General features: G+C 44.5%; 1 protein-coding gene across 7 annotated transcripts in view; it reads right to left on the minus strand.

The window, feature by feature from the left end:
• Nucleotides 1-9,751, minus strand: part of Csmd3 (CUB and Sushi multiple domains 3) — a 1,145,339-nt gene extending 1,135,588 nt beyond the window's left edge. For 2 of the 7 annotated variants that reach the window (XM_052747788.1, XM_052747786.1), the window contains exon 1: nucleotides 9,234-9,751. In XM_052747788.1, coding sequence (XP_052603748.1) covers nucleotides 9,234-9,411 — 178 coding nt within the window. In that variant the 5' untranslated portion in view covers nucleotides 9,412-9,751. The remainder of the gene's footprint in view (nucleotides 1-9,233) is intronic. The other 5 variants (XM_052747792.1, XM_052747789.1, XM_052747790.1 and 2 more) reach the window with 4 other exon arrangements.
• Nucleotides 9,752-9,976: the final 225 nt, after the last annotated feature.

Here is a 9,976-nt window from a genome sequence, read left to right on the forward strand (position 1 = left end):
TACCCTGAGCTTCCTAGATTTAATCATAGAACCTATTTCTTGGAGTGGTGTCTGGTCATATTGTAATTCAAAATTTAAAAGCTCTGTCCTATTACTTTAAATTCCTCCATCATGAGAAGATAAGGGGACCGAGTGGGAGAGCAATGAAAGAGATATCTTGATAGAGGGAGACATTATGGGGTAAGGGAGAGGCCTGGTGCTAGGGAAATTCTCAGGAATCCACAAGGACGACTCTAGATTAGACTACTAGCAACAGTATTGAGGGTGCCTGAACTGGCCTCTGGTAATCAGATTGGTGAATACTCTAACTGTCATCAGAGAGCCTTCATCCAGTAACTGATGGAAGCAAATGCAGAGATCCACAACCAGGCCAAGCTCCAGTAATCCAGTTGAAGAGAGGGAAGAGGAATCATATGAGCATGGGGGGTGGGGTGGGGTCAAGATCACAATGAGGAAATCTACAGAGACAACTGAACCAAGCTCAAAGGAACTCATGAACTTTAGAGCGATAGCTGTGGAACCTCCATGGGACCGGACTAGACCCTCTGCATACAGGAAACAGTTGTGTATCTGGGTCTGTTTAAGGGGCCCCTGGCAGTGTGGCAAGGATTTATCCCTGGTGCATGAGCTGGCTTTCTGGATCCCATTACCTATGGTTGGATGGATACCTTGCTCATCCCTGATAAAGCGGGGTGGGACTTGGTCCTGCTTCAACTGAATATACCAGGCTTAGCCATGGGAGAACTTACCCTGTTGGAGGAGAGGATGAGGGGTGGCGGGGGAGGCAGGGGGGAGCAGGAGGAGGGATGAGAGGGGGATCTGTGGTTGGTATGTAAAATGAATAAAGAATTTAATAAAAAGAGAAGAAATAATAAAATAAAAGTGTTAATATAGGGCAAAGGAAGAACTTTGTAGATTGAAAATTATGAAGTCAGCTTTCCTGGAAATAACTTGCTACTTGTATATATTTCACTCACTTTTTGTACATTTCAACTACTCAAATAATCAAAAGTCCTTATCTTCCAAAATTTTATTCAAATTTGAAAAGAGTAAGTAAAATATTTCATATGCTACAACTCGGAGGATAATATTTTGGGGTTTTTTTTTTCTTGAAATTTTAATACCTGCAAAATGTATTGTTTTTTTCTAAGGTAGGGTCTTGGATGATAACTTTCTTACATAAATAAGATGAAAGAAACTGTACCTATGAAAACGCACACTGGAAAGAATTTATAGTTTTCATGTAATATGACTTAACCTTAATAAAATCCAGGAGGGAAATTAAGAATTGATTTCATAGACTTACATTTGAAAGAAGAAATTGTTTCCGATTTACAAAGGAAAAAAATGGTTAAAATTTTAGATAATACATGAGCATCATTCTACAAACTGATTTTATTTAAGAACCTATAACCAACCATGGTTAAAGTTTTCAGAAAGTAGGATTATTTAGTTAATATATATTATTATTATTTATGTATATTTTTGTGCATGCCTGTGAACATGCCACACCCACAGCCACAGCACATGAGTGGAGGCCCAAGGATCATTTGCAGTAATTGCTTCTCTTCTTCTAGCATGCAGGTCCCAGGATTTGTACTCAGGTTGATGATCTTAGCAGCACATGACTTTATCCTCTGAGCCATATACATGGCTATGTATCAGCATTAAGAAAATTTTCTCCTACCCTAAATTTCCTCTCTTTCCCCCCCTATCTAAGCAAGTAGTCATCAGTTCTTGTATTTTTACCACAAACATGTAATGATCAATAGTTTTATGTGGTTCCAGTTGATATATGGTGCTTAAATGTGAACTTTTATGGTTGACTATCTTCACTGGTACCATCTAAACTAACTCTGAAATAAAATTAAAAAGCTATAAATTAAAAAGCATTAAACATGGTCTCCAATGTCCTGTAAAGCAGCCTCGTGTAAGGCGCGAGAAAGCTCACTGGTGCTTTCTGTGTACATGTACTTATTTATAATATATGAGCAATGACCCTCCTGGTATTTAAGAGTCCTTTGAGTCCTATGACTGTTATCATTTCCGACACAATGAATAGACAAATCTATACAAGTACATCAGTCAGTTGGTATTCAAATTAATCCACATCAGAATACACAGATGAAATTCATCCAGAAGTCTGATTAACATTCCTTTTTTTCAGATTTGTGTCCTCTCTTGACACATAGACAGGGAGAGAATTAAATGATGAAATGCGATCAGCAGGAATTGCAGAGTATTGCGTGGGTGATGAATAGCCTGGAACCTTAGCCAATGTGAAGTAAGAGCTAGTGAGAAGAGGCTATACTCTGAATTCAGGGTTAAAAGAGAGTTAAGGACTGATGTTACAGATGAAGAATGTTCATTTTGCACACGCAAGTTTAATGGAATGGTAGTTCTGCCAGGCCCTTGGTTACATACTTGATTCACATAAATCATCTGATTTCACAAGCCCACTGAAAATACAATATTTTATAGAAGCATATGAACAGTGCAGCTGAGACTTAGAAAATTTGAATTCTTTATCTAAGGGTGCTCTTTCGAATTACCATTGTCTGACTTTCAAATTTTTGTACCTATGTGGCTCCAGAGCCCTCATATTTTTGTGTTTTGTTTTGTTTGTTTGTGTGTGTGTGTATTGTTTTTGTTTTTGTTATTGTTTTTCCATTTTAATGGAGTACTTTTTAAATTTCAGAAAGCATTGCAATTAACTACTTGGTTTCTTAGAAACACAAATATCTGTGCTTGCCTCCCAGATAACCTGATTGAATAGATTGCTGGTGGGTCTCTGAGATTTTGCTTGGCAGAAGAGTTTCTAGAGGACACCTGCACTCCTTCTTAGAGATGCCTTGAAAAGCGCTGCATTAAATGTGCTTATGAAACGCAGAGTGATGTTGTGATAGCTAATGTCACCAGAATCCCTCTGACATTTTCAGTCTGTAAGACTCGCATGCTGAAGTCATAAGGTTAGACATCTTAGGAGAGATTTTGAATATGGTTGTGGGACACAGCTACCTTCCATAGAACATGTTAAACAACAGCCTGATAATCAGAAATGCATTTGAGGCCTGGAGGGGCAGCATGTGAAGTGAGGGCAAGCTGATCATAAACGTTAAGACAGTGAGTTTTGGAAAACATTTAAGAAGTTGGTTTTTGTCAGTGACATTCTGTAACCTGTTATTTGGGACAAGAACAAAAGCCTGACGAGAAAACAAGATTTTGTGTGCTTGGTAGTAGATGAATCTGAAGAATGCTATGAATCACCTACTGGCTCACTCTCACAGTTTAAAAAAAAAAAAAAAAGTTTATAACTATATTTCCTGTTTTATCACCCCACACACACCTCATGCAAAATTAAAATGGTAATTCTCATTATATCCCTAAACTGCACTGAGAGGAAAATGAGAGAAGGCGGTAGGAGAAACAGACACCTAAAGTTACACTTTATGGTATGTGTAGACAGCGTTGAATGGGGCCATGTTTTGTTTGTGTCTCACACACTGTTTTTCCACACTCTCTTCCTTTGGAGCTGTTCTGCTTCTGATCCCTGAAATCCTGAAATTCAAGGAAGAGATCGCACAGTTTCTAGAACAGCTCTCTTGCTAAAGGGCCAGGAGCCTCAGGAAGACTACTGCTTGGTGGTTTAAAATTGTTAGTCAGCAGCCAGGCATGGCAGTCTCCTCTGCAGTTCCAGCACTTGGCAGATCCAGGCAAGGAGATCAAGAAGTGAAGGAAGGCCTCCGTTACCCAGACAGTTTGAGCCCAGCTTGGTCAGGGCGATGAGACATTATGTCCCCTGCAAAAATAAATAGTTACCCACAAATAGATAAAATATTGAATCTTTTTTTTTTCTTTAATTTGGCAGACTTTCTGGAAACTCTGAAGGATAACTGCAAGAACTTATCTCGAAGTGTCTCTGTTAGCAGGAAAGGGAAGTTCAGCTTAGAGCCAGTGACTGTCCCCAGGTGTCCCCACACACATTTATTTGCCTTTGAAATCTTACTTCAGAGCCTTTGTTTCCTGGGGAACACAAAGGTATTACTGGCTGCCTTTTCTGTCCTTTGTTTTGTCAATCACAGAATAGTTAGCTCTCCTGTATGTTAAACCACGAATGTGCCATTTTCTGCCAGAGTGTTTTCTGCCTATAACAGATGTGCCTCCCTCAAACTTCTGCAGTTAGACTCCACAGACAGAGGAGTTAGCCGCTCAGCCCAGGAAACAGCCATGGCTGCTGCAACTAAGTCGGAGGTTGTCAAGTACTTCATCTACCCCCGTGATTCTCCCTGCTTCTCCTTGAGGGATCTCAAGGGAGCTGGCATGTCCTTTTCCGAGACGCTGAAAGCTGCTTCTTTATTATTTCTCCTCACACACTCTTGCAACTAGAGCTTGCAGGGGCACTGCCTCCCGACTCTGCCCACACAGAAAATTCCAGAAACTGGAAGACTGCAAATGGGTCTTTCTGATTGCTTTCAAGGAGATAGCTATCCAGGAAATTTCAGCTCTGAATTTAAGGAGCCATTCAAACTCTCCCAGGGCATAATATTAGACTGACTTTAGGGATGCCTTGGTGCCAAGCCTGCACCACAGAGTGGCCTTCTGGGAGAAGGGAACCATCCTCCTGCCTCAGTGGTCTGTCTGTACATGGCCTCCATTTCATTTTCATTATGCAGCACAAAGCAGGCTTTAGAGGCCCTTTTCCAGGAGTCACCTGGCCATAGCAAGAGAGCACAGAGAACATCCTGGGCTCTGAGTTGACCTATCTTGTCTTATTTCTGTGGCCCCTTCCCTGCACCCACCTTTTCAGAGCCATTTGCTTGGAAACTTTGCTGTGCTTTAAACCCAGAATTAACTCTCTTGGCAATCTTTTGTCCCAAAGCATCAAGGTAGGAAGGAAGACCTCATAGAAGCTTGCTTAGGGAAGTATCCATTCTTGGTCTTCTCCCAAGACCTTCCAGATTTACTGAAGGGAGGGTGCCTTGTCTTACGGAAGTTGTAGTAGCGAGGACAGCAGCTGGAGTCACTTTGGAGAAACCTGGCTTTTTCTCCTTGCACCTGTCCTACCTGGGGACAACTGTGGTATCACAGCCAGAGACAATCTGGAGCTTAGGGGAAATGAATGTGCTGTTAACCCAGAAAGGTATGCAGCCTTACTTAGTACACATTGACTGCTACTCTCAGAGTCCCCTGATAGCTCTTGGGTATAATTTATTATCCTCCTTCCTGCTAGAAACACTACACACACACACACACACACACACACACACACACACACACACACACACACACATACACACATACACACACTCACCCCCACACCCCCCACACACAAACACACATGTCAGGTACCCATTCTCTACTTGGTTTGGTCAATGGACATTTTAATTTGAAGTTTTGACTTTAAGAAAAAGTAATAAATAGTCACAAAGGAAATGGAAGGGAGATGCACCTATCCAAATTGTGTCAGAAACACATCTCAGCTTCTTTAAACACAAGGGTTACTACCTTCTGTCAGATGTCTGGATGGTGCTAACCTTGAGACAGGGGTGAGGAGAGCTGAGACTTTGGTAGATCTGTTGGCTGTTTTTACTGTTTTGTGAAGACAATGTTTTCCTCCCAAGCTCTTTGATAAACTCTCTCAAGATACTATACTTTCTTTGCTTTTCTCTCTCTCCCTCTCTCTCCCTGTCCTTCTCTCTCCTTTCTGGTGTGTCAGAAGAAAATGTTGTAATTGGAGGATGAGTCTATCAATCCCGATGGGCATCAGCCTGGCTGGGAGCTTCAGGAAAGACTACCCTAGCATGGGGGACTGAGACAAAAGTCACAGTTCAAGTTCCACCCCTCTGCTGCTTTGATACCAGCTTCCAGCCAGCAAGAATGAACTGGGGAGACTGGTACACGGTCCTCCCTCCAGCAGAACTCTATGTCCTGTGGCCTGGTCATTGTGTACTGAAAGTCCCAGAGCAGGCAGGAAGATGCATCCTTCCTTAAGTCCAAAGTCCAGCAGAAATCCCAGAGCACGCACGCAATACCCAGCTTTCCACCTGCTGCAGACTGAAGTGTGCGTTACAGGGCCTTCCTGCGCCATGATTGTGCTCCCCCCTCCCCCATCCTTTGAAAAGGAGAGTGAGAAAACACCCAGGCGTTTCTCTTTACGTGGGCGGGACGCTTAAGCAGGACTTAGGATTCACAATTTCTTTCTTGGTGACACCTAAACAGAACACCAGGCAGCTAGATGATGCATTTCTACTCTCTCTCTTGCACTCTCTCCCCCCCCTCTCCCCCTCTCTCATGTATTCCCTCCTCCTCCACCGCGCGCGGCATCTCCTGCCCTACCTCCCCTGGCTTCAGCTAGAATTAGACATGGGCAAGAATGAAAACCCAAGCTGCAACTCCACCGCCCTCCAGTTCGGTGTCAGGCATAACGCTGCTTTTCTTTCAGGTGATTCGGATGGATAGGAAATGCTCCCAGGAGGTTAGCTACCTTTTGAGCCCCACCCGAGAGGCTCGGGCCTACTGAAGACCACTTTCTCTCCACCGTGAGGCGTGTCCTCCCCCTGAACCTCTTTTGCCATGACTGTTGCAGTTAGAAGTGAAAGGCCGAAGGAGAAAACTATAGACAGATGGTAGAACTGTGGCGTAGGAAGAGGTTCAGACAACCCTGTGCACCATGGATCTCCTGACCTCTCACACTAGCCTGGGGTAGGATTTTCAGACACCTTAAGCCTTTCTGTGGGCCTGAATGACCCGAAAAGAAACAGTGTGGGAAACAAAAGAGGGATTAGACACCAGAACACAAAATGTATGAGACAATGCAGCAATCTTCGTCTTCAGGATGCCTTGAGACCGAAGTAAAATGAAAATTTAAACCACTGTCAAAATGAGCACCCCTCCCCAGGTGTCAGTGTTTTAAACGCATAACGCGTGCAAGTTTCTTGGAATTTGAGGATAGTCTTCCAAGATATAAAGTGTCAGACTTATCTCCCAAGTACCAGATGCATGGCAATTAAGAACTTTATTACCATTAAAAAAGGTTTTAAAGATCTGTGCAATATAGACTTTGGACAAGACCAAAGCAGACTACGACATGCAACACCTTCCCAAAGTCCCTAAAGCTTGGAGAGACTGAAAGGAGACCAATTATCTCGGTCCAAAGGGTAGGAGTTGTGGATGGAGGAGAGGGGTCTCCCACTGCCAGGGCCATTCAGAGCAAATTAACATTCCTTTCTTTTTTCAGTGGCGCGTTTTCTGCGTAAAATACGGTAGGTGCTGGCCGCAAGCGCTGAAATCGCCGGCGGCCCAGCTCTGCGTTTCTCTGGCTGACGTGCTCTGCCGGCTTTGGCAACTCACTCCTTCTAATGTGCCCCCGAAACGTTTGGGCTCAACAGGTATCTCGTGAAAATTCGCACTTAACCCTCGGTCATCTTCTTGAAGGAGACACTTCCACGTTTCTTGCCCCTGCCGGGGCTGCTGCTGCCGCCTGACCGCGACTCGTCCACGCGGAGCCCTGCGCGTGTCTAGCAGGCAGCCCCAGGGCCATCCATTAACCACCCACTCCGAGTGGCAGGGAAACTAAGCCCAGACGTGTCTCTCCTCGCACCCCCGGCTGGCGACGAAAAGCCTTTGCAAGCAACCCCCGAGACGGGTTTTGTGCAGTGGGTAGACTAGTTACGTCGCTTCGGACAAGCGATTTATCCCCAGGAAAACACACACACACACACACACACACACACACACACACACACACACACACACACACACACACACACACACACACACACAGAGAGAGCTTTAAATAGAAGGTTGGGGTTACAAAGCCGTCGCTGTCACAGAAAGCAGGGGCGACTTCTTGGCATTTAAGGGATGTCAATTAAAATTCGGAACTGACCACCCATCCTTGGCCATCGCTGAGGAAGAGGTAACCTCTCCGTTTCCCACCTCCCCAAACATGAATTATCATATCCACTGAATGCAAATGTGCTGCCTTCTGCGAGGGGACAGCCAGCTGCAAGCTGGACAATAAAGTGTTTCATAGAGACGCGGCCCGATTGCGGTTCAGAAGAGGCACTCCTTTACAAAGGAAGAAGCGCCCAGTTTGTGCTGATAGCCTTGGCGCGCCTGGGCCAAAACTGCCCCTCCACCCCTCAAGGCACAGACACCCAGGATTGGAAACTAGCTCCGCTACGAGCTGCATCCCCCTGTGTCTGTTGGAGCTGCTGCGAGGATGGAGAAGGGATTGTTCAGAAATGATGGCATGAGTCATAAACACCTCTCGAGTATTCTTTGCAGCAATTAATGGGCAGTGGGTGCAAGAGAAGTTGTGGAATCGCTATGGGTTTATTTCGTCCCCCGGACAGCTCTTTCTCCAGTGATCCCACTGTCCCTTGCCTTCCTGCTTAGGAATAAATTTTCCATCCCACCCGCCCCCACTCCTTGTCTGTGCATGTGACACTGATTGTACCTGTCTGAACGCAGAGACTTGCCGGGGATTTTCTTTTTGGTCAGCTGCTAATGACTTTCCTCCTACCTTCATTCATCCTCAAAGGTGGATCTTTACACTTTGTGACATCTCAGCCTCATTTTATTTTTTTTTTTTAACCGAGCATTTAACAGAGCACCTAAGGAAGCTCCCCTACATTTATCCTTGCATAGGAAGCCACGTAGAAATAATTCAAATTTGTATGCAGACATTCATGTTGGTGTGATCAAGCTGGAGAAGGCTCTATCTCGTAATGCATTTAAAAACCAATGCGTTCCTAGCATGTTGGCAACTTTGTTGTCCGAAATGGTTAAAAAGCACTCATGCCAATGTCTTCAATTAAAAAAAAAAAAAAAAGAAAGAAAGAAAATCTGTGCAAAGAATCAAACCCCACGGATTCCACAAGAAATCAAGATAATCCTCACCACTTAAAAAAAAAAAAGTCTTGCAGAGGAATTCTGCGTGGATACCCACTAGTTAGGGGCTATAGGAACCAACTCACGTATTCGTTTGAGCATACTGCAAGAATATTTATTGAGCACAAGCTCAATCACCGCATTGAACGCCAAATCTGGCAAGCAAAATGCATTTCCTATCTGAGGGAAGGAAAAAGAGCTGTGAATCAACTCGTTCATCAGTATTATCCCGATTATTTTATCCGTGCAAATTGCAAACTAAGCTTGCTAGCCTCTCCCAGGCGACAAGTCACCCCATCTCCATCCACAGCAGAGGGTACCCCCGAAAACAGACCTACCTTTTACACAAGACAGCGTCAATAAAAAGACGAGGTTCCAAAACGTAAATCCACTTTTAATCCCCATTTTCTTCTTCAGAATGAAGTCGAGGCGGCCACATTTAGCGCATCTTCGCGTGCCAGGCTCCCGGGGTTTGGATTCCTCTGCTCTGCTTTTCCCTTTGCGGCTCCCTTTCATATTATTCGCGAGCTCTGGATTCTGGCTCCTCAGCCCAGCGCAGTAGAGTTGTTGCTGTTGTTGGTGCGCGGTCACAGCTCGGAGTGAATGGTGTTTCTGGGATACCACAGCAACCTTGACGAGGACTCAACCATCTCTCCAACGGGGGCACAGAGTCTCCGCTACTCCGGATTCTGTCTTTTCTTTTGCGTTTTTTCCCCTCCACCAAAATTAACCTTAAATCTTGCTCCTTACAACCTACACCAGAAAGCCCCAGTGAGCCTCTGAAAGCCCCGCTCTGCTCTCTGATAAACTCCCCACAATATTTGAAATCTCGGGGCTTGGATTATTTTTCCCCCCGAATAGATCAATTCTGCCAGCAAAAGCAGTTCAAGAAATATTATGTTAGTGAGCTCTCCATTGCAGCCTGCGAATACAGAAGCATGCTAAAGGAGTATTTTAAAGTGAGGATCTATGTCGCTTTTAGGAGAAACCGTGAGGATAATGAATTGGGTTCCATGGATGCCCACGTCGTTAGAATGGGACATGTGTTACTACAGTAGTTGCATATATCCCAGGCAGCCCT

The sequence above is a fragment of the Peromyscus californicus genome, unplaced genomic scaffold, assembly GCF_007827085.1.
Source record: "Peromyscus californicus insignis strain IS unplaced genomic scaffold, ASM782708v3 Scaffold_20__1_contigs__length_68692818, whole genome shotgun sequence".
Classification (NCBI taxonomy): domain Eukaryota; kingdom Metazoa; phylum Chordata; class Mammalia; order Rodentia; family Cricetidae; genus Peromyscus; species Peromyscus californicus.